The sequence below is a fragment of the Lytechinus pictus genome, chromosome 13 (genome assembly GCF_037042905.1).
Source record: "Lytechinus pictus isolate F3 Inbred chromosome 13, Lp3.0, whole genome shotgun sequence".
In the NCBI taxonomy this organism is placed as follows: Eukaryota; Metazoa; Echinodermata; class Echinoidea; order Temnopleuroida; family Toxopneustidae; genus Lytechinus; species Lytechinus pictus.
In genome coordinates this window covers 24,215,788-24,238,500 of record NC_087257.1, presented here as the reverse complement: position 1 = coordinate 24,238,500, position 22,713 = coordinate 24,215,788, and the positions used below count along the sequence as shown (strand labels likewise).

At 37.4% G+C, this 22,713-nt stretch overlaps 1 protein-coding gene across 1 annotated transcript; it reads right to left on the bottom strand.

The window, feature by feature from the left end:
* Positions 1 to 4,687: 4,687 nt before the first annotated feature.
* LOC129274720 (E3 ubiquitin-protein ligase HECW1-like) lies at positions 4,688 to 20,736 on the bottom strand. Its single transcript, XM_054911477.2, has 2 exons — positions 20,198 to 20,736; positions 4,688 to 11,053 (listed from the first exon to the last, which is right to left on the bottom strand). The coding sequence occupies exons 1-2, from the start codon at positions 20,553 to 20,555 to the stop codon at positions 10,938 to 10,940; spliced, it is 474 nt and encodes a 157-aa protein (XP_054767452.1). The 5' UTR covers positions 20,556 to 20,736; the 3' UTR covers positions 4,688 to 10,937.
* Between the last annotated feature and the right edge of the window lie 1,977 nt (positions 20,737 to 22,713).

Below are 22,713 nucleotides of genomic sequence, written 5' to 3'. Positions count from 1 at the left end.
TTTTTATTTTTTTTTTCCTTTTTAGGTGGTCTGTCATGAATATGACAGATCACCTATTATATTCGTCAGAATTTACTTTATTTATTTTTATTGCCAAATTTTGTTCCCACTTTATCTCAAAATCGGGCTTGTCAAATTTCTTGATTTTCATGTCATGTATGGAAATTATTATGGAATCGCGAAACGAAACTTTTCAAGGTTATCAAATCATGATGACGTCATCTAGGCGCCATTTTGTAAAAATGAATTATTGATCATATCACCGCAACTAATCATAAAAAATCATCCATATTTGCATCATATCAAGTTCAGGTGACAGGTCATCAGGACATGTCATCAGAGGTCATGCAAAGGTCACGACGCGCACGTACGCGCGCGTCAAAATTTAAAAATTCCCCAAATCAACCGTGGTCAAGTTTGGGTACGTTTCGGGTCATTTTGAGCATGTCAAGATTTTGCGCGCGCACAGGTATGCGTGCGCGTTCTTGCACCTACCATCGGTATGCATCTTCGAGTCATCATTTATTTTATGTCTGTCCATTGTCCATTAGCTTCTGATTAATTTGATACCTCATTCAGCCTCTTACGACCAATAATACGGGAATGCGCGTCCATTCAAATTTGCATTACACGCGCGTGCAAACTCGCAAAATAAGTCATAAGTGGGCAAAAATATGCCTATATAAAATTCACTGTAGCTCTTCAGGGAGTCCGTTGACCCCCAATTTTTTTTTCCTATTCAAATAGAGTATGAAAAGGAGATATGATTTCATGCCACATTTGACCCTTAAAAACATCGTGACGTCATCAAAATGGCGTCGGAACTAAAAATTAACGTTTTCTGTTTCATGATGTCACCACACTCATGTAAATTGATTCTAATTCCGTAAATATTGGTTATTTCTCGCCAAATTTTCAATATCTTTTAGCTTAGAATGTACCCTTTAGACAATATGTCCATTGTATCATTTTAAAGCTTGTGCTATTCTCAAAACTAGAACTTGTAGAGGTTTGTCATCATGCCAATTTTCTACTTGCAAAAATTTACATTGACAATATGTTTCCTGTTTTGCATTTGCCGTCTGTCGGAAACATTGTGGTCGACTGGATAACGCACCTGACTAGTAAAGCTGGGGTCGGTGGTTCAAACCTTGCCTGCCTTTTTTTTTTTTTTTTTTTTTTCCTTTTTAGGTGGTCTGTCATGAATATGACAGATCACCTATTATATTCGTCAGAATTTACTTTATTTATTTTTATTGCCAAATTTTGTTCCCACTTTATCTCAAAATCGGGCTTGTCAAATTTCTTGATTTTCATGTCATGTATGGAAATTATTATGGAATCGCGAAACGAAACTTTTCAAGGTTATCAAATCATGATGACGTCATCTAGGCGCCATTTTGTAAAAATGAATTATTGATCATATCACCGCAACTAATCATAAAAAATCATCCATATTTGCATCATATCAAGTTCAGGTGACAGGTCATCAGGACATGTCATCAGAGGTCATGCAAAGGTCACGACGCGCACGTACGCGCGCGTCAAAATTTAAAAATTCCCCAAATCAACCGTGGTCAAGTTTGGGTACGTTTCGGGTCATTTTGAGCATGTCAAGATTTTGCGCGCGCACAGGTATGCGTGCGCGTTCTTGCACCTACCATCGGTATGCATCTTCGAGTCATCATTTATTTTATGTCTGTCCATTGTCCATTAGCTTCTGATTAATTTGATACCTCATTCAGCCTCTTACGACCAATAATACGGGAATGCGCGTCCATTCAAATTTGCATTACACGCGCGTGCAAACTCGCAAAATAAGTCATAAGTGGGCAAAAATATGCCTATATAAAATTCACTGTAGCTCTTCAGGGAGTCCGTTGACCCCCAATTTTTTTTTCCTATTCAAATAGAGTATGAAAAGGAGATATGATTTCATGCCACATTTGACCCTTAAAAACATCGTGACGTCATCAAAATGGCGTCGGAACTAAAAATTAACGTTTTCTGTTTCATGATGTCACCACACTCATGTAAATTGATTCTAATTCCGTAAATATTGGTTATTTCTCGCCAAATTTTCAATATCTTTTAGCTTAGAATGTACCCTTTAGACAATATGTCCATTGTATCATTTTAAAGCTTGTGCTATTCTCAAAACTAGAACTTGTAGAGGTTTGTCATCATGCCAATTTTCTACTTGCAAAAATTTACATTGACAATATGTTTCCTGTTTTGCATTTGCCGTCTGTCGGAAACATTGTGGTCGACTGGATAACGCACCTGACTAGTAAAGCTGGGGTCGGTGGTTCAAACCTTGCCTGCCTTTTTTTTTTTATTTTTTTTTTCCTTTTTAGGTGGTCTGTCATGAATATGACAGATCACCTATTATATTCGTCAGAATTTACTTTATTTATTTTTATTGCCAAATTTTGTTCCCACTTTATCTCAAAATCGGGCTTGTCAAATTTCTTGATTTTCATGTCATGTATGGAAATTATTATGGAATCGCGAAACGAAACTTTTCAAGGTTATCAAATCATGATGACGTCATCTAGGCGCCATTTTGTAAAAATGAATTATTGATCATATCACCGCAACTAATCATAAAAAATCATCCATATTTGCATCATATCAAGTTCAGGTGACAGGTCATCAGGACATGTCATCAGAGGTCATGCAAAGGTCACGACGCGCACGTACGCGCGCGTCAAAATTTAAAAATTCCCCAAATCAACCGTGGTCAAGTTTGGGTACGTTTCGGGTCATTTTGAGCATGTCAAGATTTTGCGCGCGCACAGGTATGCGTGCGCGTTCTTGCACCTACCATCGGTATGCATCTTCGAGTCATCATTTATTTTATGTCTGTCCATTGTCCATTAGCTTCTGATTAATTTGATACCTCATTCAGCCTCTTACGACCAATAATACGGGAATGCGCGTCCATTCAAATTTGCATTACACGCGCGTGCAAACTCGCAAAATAAGTCATAAGTGGGCAAAAATATGCCTATATAAAATTCACTGTAGCTCTTCAGGGAGTCCGTTGACCCCCAATTTTTTTTTCCTATTCAAATAGAGTATGAAAAGGAGATATGATTTCATGCCACATTTGACCCTTAAAAACATTGTGACGTCATCAAAATGGCGTCGGAACTAAAAATTAACGTTTTCTGTTTCATGATGTCACCACACTCATGTAAATTGATTCTAATTCCGTAAATATTGGTTATTTCTCGCCAAATTTTCAATATCTTTTAGCTTAGAATGTACCCTTTAGACAATATGTCCATTGTATCATTTTAAAGCTTGTGCTATTCTCAAAACTAGAACTTGAAGAGGTTTGTCATCATGCCAATTTTCTACTTGCAAAAATTTACATTGACAATATGTTTCCTGTTTTGCATTTGCCGTCTGTCGGAAACATTGTGGTCGACTGGATAACGCACCTGACTAGTAAAGCTGGGGTCGGTGGTTCAAACCTTGCCTGCCTTTTTTTTTTTTTTTTTTTTTTCCTTTTTAGGTGGTCTGTCATGAATATGACAGATCACCTATTATATTCGTCAGAATTTACTTTATTTATTTTTATTGCCAAATTTTGTTCCCACTTTATCTCAAAATCGGGCTTGTCAAATTTCTTGATTTTCATGTCATGTATGGAAATTATTATGGAATCGCGAAACGAAACTTTTCAAGGTTATCAAATCATGATGACGTCATCTAGGCGCCATTTTGTAAAAATGAATTATTGATCATATCACCGCAACTAATCATAAAAAATCATCCATATTTGCATCATATCAAGTTCAGGTGACAGGTCATCAGGACATGTCATCAGAGGTCATGCAAAGGTCACGACGCGCACGTACGCGCGCGTCAAAATTTAAAAATTCCCCAAATCAACCGTGGTCAAGTTTGGGTACGTTTCGGGTCATTTTGAGCATGTCAAGATTTTGCGCGCGCACAGGTATGCGTGCGCGTTCTTGCACCTACCATCGGTATGCATCTTCGAGTCATCATTTATTTTATGTCTGTCCATTGTCCATTAGCTTCTGATTAATTTGATACCTCATTCAGCCTCTTACGACCAATAATACGGGAATGCGCGTCCATTCAAATTTGCATTACACGCGCGTGCAAACTCGCAAAATAAGTCATAAGTGGGCAAAAATATGCCTATATAAAATTCACTGTAGCTCTTCAGGGAGTCCGTTGACCCCCAATTTTTTTTTCCTATTCAAATAGAGTATGAAAAGGAGATATGATTTCATGCCACATTTGACCCTTAAAAACATCGTGACGTCATCAAAATGGCGTCGGAACTAAAAATTAACGTTTTCTGTTTCATGATGTCACCACACTCATGTAAATTGATTCTAATTCCGTAAATATTGGTTATTTCTCGCCAAATTTTCAATATCTTTTAGCTTAGAATGTACCCTTTAGACAATATGTCCATTGTATCATTTTAAAGCTTGTGCTATTCTCAAAACTAGAACTTGTAGAGGTTTGTCATCATGCCAATTTTCTACTTGCAAAAATTTACATTGACAATATGTTTCCTGTTTTGCATTTGCCGTCTGTCGGAAACATTGTGGTCGACTGGATAACGCACCTGACTAGTAAAGCTGGGGTCGGTGGTTCAAACCTTGCCTGCCTTTTTTTTTTTTTTTTTTTTTTCCTTTTTAGGTGGTCTGTCATGAATATGACAGATCACCTATTATATTCGTCAGAATTTACTTTATTTATTTTTATTGCCAAATTTTGTTCCCACTTTATCTCAAAATCGGGCTTGTCAAATTTCTTGATTTTCATGTCATGTATGGAAATTATTATGGAATCGCGAAACGAAACTTTTCAAGGTTATCAAATCATGATGACGTCATCTAGGCGCCATTTTGTAAAAATGAATTATTGATCATATCACCGCAACTAATCATAAAAAATCATCCATATTTGCATCATATCAAGTTCAGGTGACAGGTCATCAGGACATGTCATCAGAGGTCATGCAAAGGTCACGACGCGCACGTACGCGCGCGTCAAAATTTAAAAATTCCCCAAATCAACCGTGGTCAAGTTTGGGTACGTTTCGGGTCATTTTGAGCATGTCAAGATTTTGCGCGCGCACAGGTATGCGTGCGCGTTCTTGCACCTACCATCGGTATGCATCTTCGAGTCATCATTTATTTTATGTCTGTCCATTGTCCATTAGCTTCTGATTAATTTGATACCTCATTCAGCCTCTTACGACCAATAATACGGGAATGCGCGTCCATTCAAATTTGCATTACACGCGCGTGCAAACTCGCAAAATAAGTCATAAGTGGGCAAAAATATGCCTATATAAAATTCACTGTAGCTCTTCAGGGAGTCCGTTGACCCCCTACTTTTCCTCACTCTTGGATATAGTCAAAATATCATCTGGAGATTGCGTAATAACGTCAAAATTACGTTAGAAGTGAAAATTAAACTTTTTCGCAATTACGTCAACGTATTTATGCATATTTGACCATATCTTCGTTATTTCTAGTCAATCTTCTCTCAAATTTTGATATGATGTAGTGAAAACAATCCTCTACAAATAATGTGTGAATGATTTTCACTTTCAACCACAGCATTAGTGTGTTATTACCTGTTTAAGTTTTTGTAAATTTTTTCTGGACCTAATTTTTGAGAATTTTTTTATGAAAATGCTTTATTAATCAATTGTACGGTCTTGCTGAAAATATCAAGCCCACTTGCTTTGCGTTTTTTTATGTAGGACATTTTTTCTTAATATTGCCGGAACTTTTTAAGGGGTAGTTTTAACATTGTAAAACATCATTTATGCATTAAAACGCTATTTGGTTGATTAATTTCATTCTAGACATTTTGCGGAAAATCCTGGATTTTTTTCTATTTGGTTATTTTTTCTAAATATAACATATAACAAATTTTCAGATACCTTCTGTGAAATTAAAAATAGTGAAATTTAGTAAAATACTAATTTTCCCGAAATTTTGCGGGAAAATTGCCAGTATTTGAATCTTTTACCTGACTTTTTTCAGTAAAATCATCAAGAAAGAATTTTCAAGTAAATGTTAAAGTCATACACAATTAATAAATGGATATTGAAAATTCTTGACAGAAAATATTATGTGAAATGTTTAGGAATTTGCAGAAATTTTGCAAATATTTCCCCTCAAAAAATTCTACTTAATTCTTTTATCAAATACACCACTGATGATGAGTTTTGAAGTGAATGCTGTGAAAATGTATCATTGCGAAACTTCTCATTAAAAATAATTGAAATTTAGCAGAAATTTTGAATAAAAATATTTAAGATATTTTAATTTTCAAAAAGTATCACCTAAGAATTTTCAAGCACTCTGTGAAATTGATACCCACTGACATTGTGGAAATTCTTGCTTGAAATCTTAAAAGAAAAATTGCTGACAGTAGAAAGAAATTTTAAAAAGATTTTGCATAAAAAATATGAAACTGTCCATTAGAAATTAACTGCTCTGAAAATGAAGGCGCCTTTTATTGCGCAATTTTGGAAAGCCAATTTCGGTAAATCGTCTGAAATTTTTGAGGAGTTTTTAAGGCATTTTACGTGCTCCAAACTTAATTTTGTATTTACCGTATTGCATTATCACCACCATCATTATAATCATCACGGTTGTCATCACCACATTAATAATCACATTTAGCAATGGTCAAAATGCATTCCTATGATGTCTATGATCAAGATTATCAATCATATCTAAATGATTCATTTCATACAACATTAGCCGACACTGAATGAAAAATCATGACAGACCACCTAATTCGTCCTCATGACGAATTAAAATCTAGTTTATCATTATACCTTTGAAAAATGGGTTTCATCCTGGGGGGGGGGGGGGCTACTTAGTATAAATGTATGATACGTATGTGCCACGTTTGAGACCCCTATTTTCAGCCTAAATTTTGTTCCAGAGCATTACCAATTTAGAAAGCCATAGAAATTCCTATTTTTCCCCATTTCCCCGGAGACCCTCAAATATGCGGTTTCTCCTTCCAGTGCGCGCCCATCTTAAACTACTCAGCCTTTCGTAGTGGCGAGCTCAATCGGCGCGGAGTCATATGAGTTCCAGAGACCCCTATTTTTGATGTGGTCAGTTACAGAGCATTGCATCTTTAGCAGTCGTTGGTTCAAGAGCCGTTCTGAAGACCGCCATTTTAAGATCATGATACAGTTCCAGAGCCCCCTATTTTCTACTATGGTGTGGCACATGTTATAATTCTAGTAGCACCCCCCCCCCCCCCGGGTTTCATCTGAAGTGCGGGGAAAGGGAAGAGGGGTAGATAGGGAGAAAGGATTTTAAAATTGTGAAAGGGAGTGGTAAAAGAGTGACAGGGAGTGGTTGAGGAGTGGAAGTTGGAATGGCTGGGACTGCTGTGGTGATTTGGTGCCTGAAATCAAAGGGAGATGGTGAGAATGAGATGAGCCAGGGAAGGAGAACAGAAATTATGAGAGGTGGATTGGTGGTGCAAAAAGCCTCCATTCAAAAGGCATTGTGAAGTAAACGGAGTAAAATTGCAAGGGATGATGAATAGAAAGAAGGTTACCATTCAGTGAAGTAGAGGTACACTCTAAATTTCAAGGATTAATGAAAGAATAAATCCAGATTGGCTGTGACTTGTGATCAGCTGAACATTAAAAATTGTTGTAAATCATGCGGATTTGAATTCAAAGCTTTAAAAAATTCAATCAAATCTTTGGAGATTCAAAAGTCAATCCATGGGATTAAGATCCATCTAATGTTGACTGGTCACTATTCACAGCCAATCTGAATTTTTAACAAATCTTTTGATATTTAGAGTGTACTAGGGTAGTAGAAAGGGAAGGAATCTTCATTTACAAGATCCTCAGAGTTACATGAGTCATCAAAGATACTAGGTAAACCCTAACCGATAGCTATTCTTTGAAACTCGACAAAGAATTGTGCAATATCCGGGATAACTCATCTCCCTTTTGCATTTAGCTTCTTGAGTACCATGTTTACATTCACATTCTGAATACGTGCCAGAGCTCCACATGTGATTATTTGCTCGCATGCATTGAGAGTTGACATGACAGAACTGTACCACACAATGTAGGTGTCAGCCAGGGATATGCCAGTGTAGGTGACATTGAGGATGGAGCTCATCTCTAGTTTAAGTGACAAAATGAACATTGATCTGAAACTGAAATTGATTAAAATAAAATGTCAAAACATCAGTCTTGAATGTGCAAAACTATCAAAAACTGCTTTCCACCTACAAAATATATGTACATGTACAATCTGGAAAAAGTTATTGGAGTGCTGAGCCTGCAACAAGACATACTCATAGCCCTATTCGATTCCAGTGTTGTATTTTACAGTAATTTATTTTGAGAGTGTGGGGGGGAGGGGGGCTTCGAGCAGCTTCACAAAAAAAATGAATTTAAATGTTACATGTACAAGTTTTGGCGCTACATGTAAATCAAGAGTTAGGCTGGTCAACAAGACAACAACCATCTTTATTTATTTCACGTTCATGAATTTTTAGTGTACTTTGTGGCTAAAATACTACTATTCTTCATACTCTCAAGTCCTGAGTCCTGAGACTATTTCAAAAATTAATCAAACAAATCACTTTTTATCAAATTAAAATAAAGTGTTTTTTTCCTTCAGCATCTGCTTCATATCTAAATCAAGATTGTTAATCATTTAATGTCTTGGCATATGTTCGCTAATTGTTCGCCTCTAAATTCCAAAAACAAGATAATTAATTAAAGCCGAGTTGACAATCGTGACCCAAAAAGTAAAACTTCCAAAACTTTAAGCACACCAAACCACAAACTATATACATTATAATGAAGTTCCAAATTGGTTAAATCAAAACAAAATATCTAAAAATATTAATCGGCTAATTGAAAAGATAAAAACAAACTGGATAATATTGACCTTGGTGGGTGCCACTATGATTAGATTGATTAAAGATTGCACAAGGCAGATATTTTATCTTCTCCACATGCTAGTCTTCATGATCAGACCTCAACGTATCCTTTGTCCAAAATTGTCTGAGTTCACTGATGCTAGATTTGATAGTATTCAAAATAAAAATGTTGAAGGTCAAAAGGCCACACTTAAGACCAATGAGTATCAAAACAGACCTGTCTATGATGATGAATAAGGTATATTCTATGGAGATCCGAGATTTTTATTCATCTTTTTCAAATAAAAGTTGAGAAGGGAAGACTACCACACAAGGATACAACAAATGAGAGTTCATTGACAAAATATTTGTCAGTTCAGGATACAGATATTTTGTGAGAATTAGCTGCAGTGAAGACTTCAATGTCGTGAATCATCTCGATTAATCCAACGTCAAAATGGCGCAAATTATGGATCCCCCTTTTTATGTTGCAATGACCCTTGTGTCCAATAGAGCTGGTGAAGGAGGTACATCGACATTGCTCTATGTACCATGTACATCGGAATATTAAAATCCACAAACATGATAAATGTAATATCACCAAGGATCTTCATACAATGTATATACATGTACATGTATGTATGTACGAAATCAAAGCGGCATGAGTGGGGGAGGCAACCTCCCCCCCCCCCCCCCAAAAAAAAAAAAAACGTTCCTGTCACTGTGAAAGCGCTTTTTTGTTCAATTTTCTCTTTGAATTTTCCTAAATGATAATTTTCACTGCCCATCTGACCTTGTTCTACCGCATTATGCTATTTTGCTCGTCAGGGTTGGGCTCACTAACTTTCTTCAATTACAATTAATTTGTTCAAAACCATTTATGTTTAACTTTCAGAATGTTTGAGTTACTCTTGAAGATTCATGTATGAACCAAGCTCTTGACGAGCACCTGCCACTGTCATCAAACAGGTGCCCTACTCCCAAGTATAGGTTAAATTAACCAGTTCATATCCTATTTTTGTCTTCATCTTTTAGCTTGAACACAGGAGCATTTCATTCTAGGAAGAAATTCTTTATTGGAAGATACAGCCTGAAGCGACAACAAACTTGCCAATTGATTTTTAATTATTTTTGTGGCCAAGGTTATCATTGTGCCTCCCATTTTGATGCTTAGACCTGAAGGACACCGTTCTCATTACGCTTTCTAAAACTAGTTTACTGGAAACCGATTCAGGAAACGAGTTGGAAGATTGCTTTGCTAGCATTCCCATTTGATTACCTGAAAGTGGTTTTCAAAATGTGCGAAGATCGTTTCCCAAAGAATGGTTGTGTCCTCACGCTAAAACCAGTTTAACGAGGCAAAGCGATCTTGAAAACTACATCGCGAGGTAGTTTTCTGAACCGGTTCGGAAAATCGCTTCCAAGATCGCTTCGACCGTTTTCACTACATGTTAAACTAGTTTCCAGTAAACTAGTTTTAGGAAGGTAGTGAGCACGGTGTCCTAGTCAACTTCAAACCCACATGTACATGTAAGTCAGGGCACTAGAGGCCTTTGGTAAGTTATTTATCGTACAGTCAAAGTAGGAAATAATCAATTTTTAATGGCTACATTGGGGCACAGTGAGGCATATCTGAATTTCATGGGGCTATTTCTTTCAGTTCAAGGGATTTTTATCTGTTGTATGTACCGTACTGTAGATTATTTATTTTCTAAATGTTCTTGAATATTGTTTGTGGCAGATCTTGTGTCAACTTCAGAAAAAAAAGGTAACCCCAAATCATTTCATCTGGCAAAATTCTAAAGGCAAGTTTGGCTGCCATGAGGGTAAAATCTCCTGTCACCCTCATATTTCCGACACTACTCCAGTTGCTTACCACGAAGCATTCGTGCTTTCTTTGCTACGTATGAATGCTACAGGGATTTCCCTTCTTTCACAGAATTTTGTATCATCGAATTGTGATTTAATTCCTATGAAAACTCAAGGCAGACGGATTTAATTAAGATAGGTTACTTACGTTTGGTGAAGTTTGGTTCTGCGTCGACGACCCATACGATCTGACCTTTATGCGTGCCGCTGACCCCTCGGTTCTTATAGCTTAGGTAGCTGGCTGGGTTTCTTTCTCCTGAAAATAAACAAGATTGAAATGAATCAAAGTTGGGTTTTAGAAGGTAGATGATCTTTGTAGGTTTGCATGGTGTAGCTTATTACTATGAAACAATTTCATTAAAATGTAAGTCTTCACTGTTTAAATTCATGATTTAAAATCACTATGCTGAACATCCTCAATGGGGAATGCAAATCAATTTCAATTTGTTAACATTCTTTTCCATTAAAACATAAAATATATACATTCAAACAGCTGAAATATACATGTATATGCAAGAAAATAAATCGAATGTAAAGCATAGCAAATTAAGATTATATAAAATAAATAATAAATGGAAAATTGAACATCTGTAGAAAGCCTTTAAAAAAAACTTTTAAATGACAGGAGTCCAAAAATTAACAAAATTCACGAATGTTTACATACAATGTAATAATAATAATAGATGGCGCATGTATTTGAATTCAACGTCTTGTCCCCTCTCTCTCAGATACAATTTAATATAGGCTCAAATTTGAATGGTTTTAGGTACAAATATGTAAATGAATTAGTTTGATAGCAAATAAACGTTAAAATTTTTCAAAAACCAAAGTCGATCACTTTTATGTTACCAGAATCAGAAAATTCTCACAAGCATTTGAGTGTAAGTATTACTCTGAGCATACCTGCCAACCTTCTACAAGAAAAAAAAAGTATTCTTAGAAGGAAAAAAAGAGGATTTTTTGACAAAAAGAGTATTCTTTAAAATTTATCTCAACGGAACAATCGCCAGCCTGTTGTAGTGGAATCGGTGAGAAAAGATATGAAATGACTCTACCTGATAATTCACCATTTCAAACATGTGCTCGTAGGACTTGTTCTTTTCATGAAACAAGTTACTGGCCCGACAGTGATATTTACAGGTCTGGGACCATCGGACTGGCACTAGTGCTGCGCGCTGTGTGTAATACATACTCCATGATCAGAAATTTTAAATAAGTAACAAATCATACAAAAAAGTATTGGCGAAACATTCATAGCAAAAGAGATACTCTAATACCCCTTTCATAAACCCAATAAAACCCAATTATGCGGCTAATAGCAGCATAATTTGGTCGTAAAATCAGAGGAGGACAAGAGTTATCCACATTATTCTGATGCTGCTATTATCCGCATAATAGCGGCATCGGGACAAGATTTTGAGTTTATGAACGTATTTCCAAATAATGCGGATAATTGCCATGGTGCGGTCACAAGGTCACCCTTTTCCAACACAACCGCATCGGAGGGGGCGTGTCCAGTTGTCATGACGATTATCCACCTTTTTCAGGACGGGCGCTCGTAAAAATAATGCGGATAATTTTCGGAGTTTGTGAACGCAATTTTTATTGAATTATCCGCATTACTCTTAGGCAACTAATTGGAGGATAGGTTTTATTGGGTTTATGAAAGGGGTATAAAAAGGGAACAGTTGGCATGTCTGTTTGAGTGATACCTTATTTTATTACTTGTATAATCGGTACAGTTGTGTGATACATATTTGTGCCATGGCTGAGATCACCATTTACAGCCCTTGCTTTCAGTTCCATTTTGAATTCAGGAGCCAAAAAAATTTCAATTCCACAGACCCTGAAGTTGTATTTGCCTTCCTTTTTCGCAATTGCGATAGAGACATGTTGTGATGCCAAAGAGCCACTAGGAGTGTCAAGAATGGATCTCTACGCCATGTCGGTGTAGCCTATATAAAATAAGACCTCAGGCATGCCTTACAATGCATTTCACCTTCACTAAATTTAATACAGAACCAAGTTCCAAAGTATTATACCTTCAGTAATCATCAATTCCAGAGAATTTCCCGAGACGGTCACTCTGAGACCCCAATTTTAAAACAAAATTTTAGTTCTGCGGAGCCCCCAATCCATAACTTACATGTACATATCATGTATGTATCATTTTATAAGTCGGGTACCCCTTATAAACAAATACAGGCCCCCCATTTTCAACTTCGTTACGGTAAATACCTGTAGGTATCAGATAGGTATCTAGTGCCCCCCACCTCCCCCATCTCTAGACTGTGGACAGGTCAAAGTTCCCCAAATAATGGAATGGTTTAAACCCTGATCAATTGTCCTTTAATTGTGGGTTGTGGAATGAGAATTGCAGAGCCGAAAGCGAGCTCCTGTCAATTGATGTGACTCATTGTTAATATCCTTCCTCCTATTTCACATGTAAACTCTCTCTTTTATCGAAGGTTTGACAGTTACATGTAGCCTGTCTGCCTCGAGAGAGACCTTGCTAGCTACAAGGTACTCAAAAATGCAAACCAAATTCGGTATTATCTACCCATCCGAAACAAATCAAATATTAAACTTGTTCTAACTTTGTAATATCACCAAAAAAGTTGTTCAGCGAGCACGATGTCCCATTCCAATAATGAAAAATAATTATTCTGTTTTATTGTTAGAGGGATGGCTACATGTACACGTAACCTGTGTGAAGACCTGCTGTCTCTTTAAAGTGATCCAACACAAAGGTATATAGTCAAAAGTGTTATCCCATTCTGAAAGAGCAGGAATATACATGTAAGTGGGGGGGGGGGGTAAATTTTCAATCTCACACAAATGTGAAGTCATCTTTATTGTATTCACACATAGGCCTACAAGTTGTCCTTTTTATTGAAAGTTTACAATTCAAAGCTCTCATAGCTGAGGAAACCTTGCAATTTATACAGTGTTCCAAACCCGTAAGAAAAAAATAAACAGCAAAAAGGACGAAATCAAGAATGACCTGAGGTACACCTGCAGGGAATAGTTTTGCTTTACAAATTTAAATAGCATTTTTGATCATAAGAGAACAGCTCTCCACTACATGTAAGTAATGTACAGTCCTATGTAAAAATATGCTATATACTTTAGACTTAAATGCATAGCAGTCCTTCAAAAATGTGGAGTAAATTGCGATGCGATACCAGGAAAATCATTCCCTGCACCTGGAAACAAAAATCAGAAACCGTAGGGTGGGGACAAGCTCTTTTGTTCCTTTTCTCTGTCATTTTTTTTGCTTATATTATTATTAAACTCAAAATTGTCTGACGTAACCCCCCCCCCCCCTCTAGGAAGGCAAGACATGCTTTAATATGTACTTCACTACATTAATTCTTTTCCCTGGAATTTGTCAATAAAAAATCCTATTTAATTTCATTATATGGAAAACATATGGTCTCATTTCTTTTCAAAAAGGAATCTCTAATCCTAATTGAATTTAAAAGAAACAAATGGATTACATCTTGAAAACAAATGACAAAATCATGTTGTCTATCATCACAATTAATTGACAAAAGGACCCACTTCGTATCACTCAATCTCTGCATTAACTTAGTTGATGACACTTGTGACAAGTGTCTTTTTGTGTGTGACTATTTCTTCAAGCTGTTAGTCCCTACAGAATCAAATGCCCCTTCCAGGGAAAAATATCACGAGGGGGCTCAGGACCCAAAATGCACATAAAGAGCCCTGGAAACTTATTAAGGAGCCCTGGAAAAACCCTATTCATTACATTGTTAAACCCCCGTCACACTTATTCGGAATCAGCAGGAATCGAGCAGAACCAGCCGGAATGAAGAACTTTCAAAATTCGTGCCACATTCAGGAGGGAATTTGAAATTTTCACTACTTTTGCAAAAATGTCGTTCGAATACTTAGAACGTCCTTTGATCCCGCCTCGAATGATTCTTGCACATTCCGGGTGTATTGACTGTCGAATGCAGCTCGAATACAGCTCGAATACAGTCAGAACACAGGAAGAATATTAAGAATGCTGTTAGAATGCAGCAAGAATATTTAGAATGCAGTCAGAGAGCAGTCAGAATGCACTTCGAATGTCGTTCGATATTTCTCCACTTCGAATGCACTTTGAAAGTTTTGAACATGAGCAAAACATTCGGGCCGGTCACAACAATGGACCCGAATGTCTGGAATGCACTCAGAATGCAGTCAGAATTTTTAGAATGCGCTTCGAATATCCAGGAATGTACCAAGAATTTTCATTCCGACGGCATTCCCGCTCATTCCGCCTCTAGTGTGACGGGGGTTTTATTAAAGCTTATCTAATGTTGCAGATGTAGGCAGTAGGGAAGAGACACACAGCTTTGGTAGGTCCGTGGTAGGGGGGGGCACATTTTGTTCTGAACAGTGACAAGTCCTGATGGTAAAAAGTAGACGCTTGTATTAAAGACCTTGTATCTCAATTTGGAGGGATATCCCCATTCGGTCTTAATGAATCTAACAAATGCACTGTCCTGTCAGAACTATTGTAACTACATGTATGCAATATCGAACAAAAGACTGTCCAACTGATTAATTATTCCTTTAAAAAATTTGGAAATTAATTGACTGTCCAACTGATTAATTATTATTCCTAAAAAGAAATTGGAAATTAATTGAGGTGGCATAATAATGTGTACATGAACAGAGAGTAGTCCCGTTTTCAATGGTTTTTAAGATGGATGCCTTCCAGTGGCACTGGAGCACAGAAAGATTTGGTTGGCTGAACTGCCCTCAAAACCCTTGTCTGACCACAAAGTCGGCACGGACCTGTTTCATAACTCCACTATCATTGTAACTTTGCCTTTATGATATCATAGAAACCTTGATTGTGATTGGCTGTGGAGTCCCGTTGCCATGGTAGTTGCTATAATGGCAAATTTACCATAGTTTTGAGTTCACATGAAATGAGCCCCAGGATGATAGGGCACCACTGATGCATTCTCCCACTTGTATTCTCAAATACAAATAAATCAAGCTTTCATCTGGAGCCTGTTACACAATTCTTAGCAATCATCGTGGAACTTTCTTTATGATTGATTGCATCGACTACAACGTACAATTAATCATGAAAATCAAGTGTACGATAAAATTAATCGCTATAAACATAACTATGGTGTTAGGGGGACCCAGAACAACGATACAATAAAAGGATGATACTTTGTAGGACGATAGACCTCCTGGGCATGACATTAGCTACAAACCTGACTCACATTTAATACTCCTTCCTTCCTGCTTGGATCCAAACCCACTTCAAAACATGACAGTTGAATGTCTCTAAACACTACAAGGTGTCCCAAAAGCAATTACATGACTCTTTGCATCAAAGGATAAGTTCATACTTTTTTCGTGTTTACATGTGATCAGCTTTTGCATCGGCTCATGGTTCTGAACCGTGAGCTGATGCAGCATCGGCTTTTTCATAGCGTGTAAACGCGATTAACTTGCATCGGCTCTCGGTTCAGAATCGGCAATTTTGCACCACCAAAGTAGTAGGTTCAGAACCGCGAGCCGATACAGAATCGGCTTTTTCATAAAGATTGTGTTCCTCTACAAACAGGTGTTCTAATATCATTATAGAGGGCGCCATTGATATCTTAAGCACAGAGCCATTGATTAGTGGAATTTGGCCAATCTACAGGTGTTAAAAAACAGTTCACGCAGTTTAAACATGACTCTCCAAAATGGCTGGAATATGGTGAGCCAAATAGGCTCCTCAAGAATGCAGATACATAAATGACAAAATTATCACAATCTTATTACATATTTATAACGGATAATTGCTTGATATTATAATAGAGCCAGTTTTGTCACAACATAAGAAAAACTTATGGCTCACAATTCATATCGGCCTCCTAGTTGTTTGTAAAATGAGATGGACGGACGGATGGATAGATGGATGGATGGATAAGTGGATGGATACACATACAAAGAGAGAGATAATTATGTAAATTATATAAGAAGAAAATAAAAAGACTGTGACAGACTGTACTAAATGACCAACAGAGGGCAGCAAACTTATTACAGATTCTGAGCTATTCACTTCCACACCATGTCAATGAAGAATTCTGCATCGAGTCATAGTACATTGCAGACTTTACCCTGGAAATAAAGAAGAATACTAATTACTATACCACTTCCTTCAAAAGGAAGTTTGAGAAGGTCATTTCAGGGCACACATCAATAAATTATCATTTAAAAAAAATCAAACGTGTGCAAGAATGAAGGCTACAGGATAACCAACAATGAAATATCAGTCAGTCACATTATTATCTGTGTTGCACTTTTCATGCGTGCATTTGACAAACAGACGGGGTGCCCTCCTCTTTCATAGACCTGAATGCTGATGTTTTCCCATTGCATCACGAACAAGAACCTGTCAAAATTCCAATTCTAGGTTTTTGGAAAACTGTGAATAATGAACATTCCCATGCTTGTATAACCCTGATTCTACAATGAAATTATCAAATGAAGACATTACCAACAAACAAAATTGTCTCTGCATTTTATTTCAACACGGTCATTATGATCTAGGCAGATCATGCCAGGTATATTTATGGGTCGGATTGTTTGTATACAACAGTCAGCGCATTAAAAATATTGTGTCTAATCTGGCTTGATCTCATTGCCACTGATGACATTGCTATGATACGCTCTATACTTTGCTTTTTGCTAATGTGTGTTGTGCAAACTCATTTTATCCTAAAAAATGCTATTAACGCTTGATAGGCGGATATTGCGTTATTGTAATTACGATTTCCCTCAGTTCAGTTATATCATGAATCATATTGCTTTATTTCTGTCTTGTCATTTCTATTTTAGTTGCAGTATTGTCTCTGCCATTCATATTCTTTATTCCTATGATGTCTTTGCATCACTCATACTCTCTTTCATCTATCTCTGGCTTTTTCTTGTGCTTTCTTGCAATTCTGGAAAATTAAACTTTTAAAATTCACCTTCACTTTTCTTCAAAAACATTTAGGTCTATACATGTAGGAAATAGGCCTACATCCCAATACCCCAAATAAACAATCACAAGCAGAGCGATTGCCATGGCAACTGAGTGGATGACCACTGAGAAGGCTGAAAGTTCACCTGCACAGTTGTTTATCATGATTTTCCCCATATTTTTGCCCTTATTGGCATTGCAATTAGTCTGCAGGCACAGACCCTGATTGAAATTTTGATCAACAAGGGTGTCTCCACACAAAGACTAGCACATGTATACATAACTTGCTGTTTACACAAAGCATGAGTAGGCTGCACATTCAGACCCTTAACTTGAGTGAAGGGTTTGCCCAGCAGACTAATTGGCAATTACATTGTAATTCTTGGTATTATTATACAGGGCAAGTGTAAACTCATAAAATAAAAGTGGATCTATCTACCCAATCATGCCATTGCCATGCCGTATGTTAAAAGCATAAAACATCAACAGTAGTCAAAACTTTCAATTTTTGTTATTTTTATTTGACTGTATTTAAATAATGTTTCCTCTTCTAAGTCCATTTAGTATTTTGGAAATTGAGTAAAAGTTGAAAAAGGGACTGCTTTCTCATTGTAAAAGGTAATCAACTAATCAATGCAAGTCTTCATGAGAAACTGACTTCATTTCCAACTGAAATGTTAAAACAAAAGATCCATTCATTGTTGAGAATATGTTTTGAAAGTATTGTTAGTGCTTCATATGAAGATAATTGTGATCATATATGCAAGGAAAACCAGGAAATAATAGATATCAAATTGCATGCTTAACACTTGTAACTGCCACTTGTATGATGATTGCCATTAATATTTATCTTACATTACAAACTGATGGTGACACTATTTAGAAGACTGTCTATTTCACCATGGAGTTGATTTCACTTTGTAATGTTGTAGCTGTATTGATTATGATCATTGTAGAGTAGGGGATGAAAGTGAATTTCTGAAACACTTGATTTGTCTAATTGCATATTACTGGCAAACAATTTTGCTAAAATTCTTGTATGCTTTAAACATTTTAGGCATAGTAATTTTTATTGTACCTCAGGGACTACACAACCAATGACCTTGTGCCACAGAAGCCACAGGGTCAGGGCAGGTTGGCAGTTCTTATTAGTCTGCTGTGCAAACCCTTCATTCGAGTTAGGGTCTGAATGTGCAGCCTACTCATACCTTGTGTACTGAAGGCCCTTTAGCTCAGAATTGGAACAGCAAGTTTTGTATGTGCTAGTCTTTGTGTAAAGACCAACTTGTTGATCAAAGTTTCAATCAGGGTATGTGCCTGCAGACTACATGTATGTCCTTATGGGCCAATGCAAACAACTAGTCTCCAATAAAAGTTGATATTCCGTTTTATTGACATGATTTCTGGATTGAATTCTCTGTGTTCCACTGCATGGCCTTTGTGACAAATGTTATATCCACCCACCTCTCTACGTGACTAATACCCTTTTTACACACGCTAAAATTTCCTTAACCCCGTACTATAGGTGGGGCTAAATTTCCATTTAGCCCCACCTATACTACGGGGTTAAGCTTAGCCCACTTTCTTTTTACACAGCATTTTTGCAAAGTGGGCTAACCCCACCTTTAGTACGGGGTTATTTGGCCCTGCAAAAAAGCAGGGTTATCCCAGCAATTGCGGTGCTAAGAGCGATAGTACAGGGTTAAGATCGCTAGTGTAAAACGAAAGTGGGCTAAGCTTAACCCCGTACTATAGGTGGGGCTAAATGGCAATTTGGCCCCACCTATAGTACAGGGTTAAGGAAATTGTAGCGTGTGTAAAAAGGTACGAGTGAAGTACTTGTACTACGAATGATCGACAAAAACCACTAGTCCGGGGTTAGCGAGTTTCATGTGTGAAAAGCAAGCATTCCTTATCCGGGGTTAGCAATAACAACTTGGCATGTGTAAAAAGGAAAAAAATAGTACGGGGTTAAGGATAGTACGGGGTTAGCGATAGTCCGGGGCTAAGAAAATCCTGTGTAAAAAGGGTATAACATGAGACTCCACATTGAGATTCCTGATCTCCAACTCAATTGCCAATGGAGATATGAACAGATTGGATGATTTGTCTATAGATTAAAGTAAGAAAATTAGAAGGATATTCCCAATGCAGATAAAAGTTGCTGTCACTTTTTTCAGGTTACCTCACTACTGTTTTTAGAGACCAGATACAGTAGGCCTGATTGTATCATTCGATGAGAATGATCAATCAAATTCGTTGATGCAGTTTATATCAATGTGGCCAAGCTGGAAAAACCAATGCCTACAAGGATTCCTGTAGTCCTACATCAAAATCAACAAGTATGGAAATAAAGTAATCTAGCATTGGGTTACAAAAAGATAAGAACCGTTAGGACAGACTAGTACCTACCTATAAGATAAAGACCAATCCAGTCTTGTGACCCAACATCTTCCCGGATATCCCAAGACACGTTGACGCTTGCGCTGTCCCCGTATTCACCTCCAAGGATAATCTCATTCTTACTGACCACCAGTGTCGACTGGGGTCCTGTCCTCCGCTGCAGGTCTGGGTGCGCAAGGTTGGAATCGCTGTTGGACCGGTCGTGCACAGAGAGCCGGCGGATGCGTCGGATGGACGGGAAGGGCTGCATGGTGGCTAGGCCGAGCCGGTCCTGGATGGATCGGTTACCGGGCGACCGCCCAGATCCATGTTCTACGTGTCCTCCAGCATCAAGAGTTGCCATTTTGCTGCGAGCTCTCTCCCGCATGCTTCACCTGGTCTCGCAGTCCTAGCCGTCTATCCTCAGGATCATGAAGGCAGGACTCAGATGGTGAAAGTAGGCTCAGTCTATATGGTGAAGAGAAAACCTGGCAAGATGGAAGTATCCGTACTCGAAAGCTCTGTCCGTTGTCAATCCTAAACTGAACTCTTCAGAAAATCATCATCCTAGAGATAAAAAGAAAGAAAAAAATAATGAAATATACAACAGGATATCAAGTTATTGTTTGTTAAAAATATAGGAGGTGATGAGACCATGATCAACTAAACAAAGGTCGATGCACTTTTTAAAAATGATTTCAAACTCCCCCTGACTTTCATTATTTTCACCATGACTTCCACAAGAAGAAAAATGTAAAGTTCTATGAATAATTATTGATCCACAGGTGTAGGTCCTATACTCTCTGCTTGAATTTTATATACCTGTAGGATGGGAACACAGCTTGATTTAAACAAAATATTTTGACAAATCAATTTTCCATGATTTTCAAGAAGAAAACAAATCCTGACTTTTAAACCTGAGAATAGCTTCAGGAATTTCCCTGATGTGTAAAAAAAATGAGCAGAACTATTTGCACCCTGCATGTGCAGAAGGAAATCCTCCTAAACACAGATAACTGACAAAGTGGCTCACAACTTTGCTGGTATGATCAAATATCGGCCGATGAGTAAGACTGGGTCCTGTCTAACAAACATTTGCAATCAATTGCAGTTATAACAAGTCACATCAAGAATGCATTATTAGTTGTTCTTGAAATATTTCAAATCTTGTGCAAATGGGTACAAGTCTGGTCCACATAGGTACAGGTAACTTTGCGAGAGTTCAACTGATACCGCAGAAATATGTTTCACTTCAGAGAAATTTGACTATGAACAGGAACATGTTTTGCATATCCTGTCTAAATAATTCAACCCTGAATATTTGAATTATGGAAAGTCAAGTAAAGGAGGCCATGAGGGAAGTCAGGGAACAAAATATGGTTTCCCTTCCACATCCAAATTACGACTTGGATGGCTTTCCTCAGCTGCAACTGACCTATCACAAGTCTTTGTGAAAGGGGGCCCCTGATTGCTTTCCTCCTTTTTATCTACATGTACCTGTTCATTTATTAGAAGTACAGTTAAACACGCATTCCAGCTCTGCGAGAAAAAGATAGCAAAAAATGGCTAATTCCATGGAGAGAAAAGGGTGAATCAGATCAGTCAATTATCAATTGGAAAGAAGTGGATGGATTCATAATTCTCTTTGATACAAGATACAAATGATTGATTTTATATCTTTATGACTATTGCCACATACAATTTATGACTAGTAATAAAGTGTAATCACCAATGATTACTGCCACATTCCTTTATCTCATGTCTGGTTTGACAGAATTGTAAACATTTAAATTACTTGGACTTTGATAATGTACATGTATTATGCTGTATCATTCATGAGGCGAGTTCTGGGAACATTCATGCATTGAGAAACCACAGAAGAGGATATGATTTTTATTGCATCTCATTTCTAGGTAGGCCTACAGATAGGTAGCGTTATTTCAGTGAAAACAAACAATATTACTTTCAAAGTGAACTATTACTTCAAATATAAATTATGGAAACCAGTTTGAAAAATAAGGCAGTACTAGTAACCTGACTAACCCATGAACTTTACTATTTTCTGAAGTAGGGGGGGAATGGGGGTGTAATGATACAGTGTACACGATAATTAAATTTTTTCCTACAAAGTAGTCCCTACTTGTAAAAAAAAAAATCTAGTCCTGCCATAAAAATGCTATTTTTGTTCTCTCTCAAACTCTTGAATAATCATAGTTTAATTCAATCCTACATGTACACAACATTCTCGCTACCACGCGTCACGGTTGGCAGGCGCCGCCAACCCTGAAAATTTTCAGGGCAAATCCGCCAACCGTGAACTTCCCCGACAACCGTGGCCGACAACTGTAAAGCAGGCCTAGATCTACACAAAAACTGAATAATATATTTAAAAAAATAATCTGCTTTTTAGATCCTAAAATAAACTTGTCGATTATTTCGTCCACGATTTCTTCCCGGGATTTCTTTGACTCACTCACTACTACCAGTGCGCTATATACGATACGACCTCGACTCGAGGCCCAATCTCTTTTGTGGGAAGCGCGAAG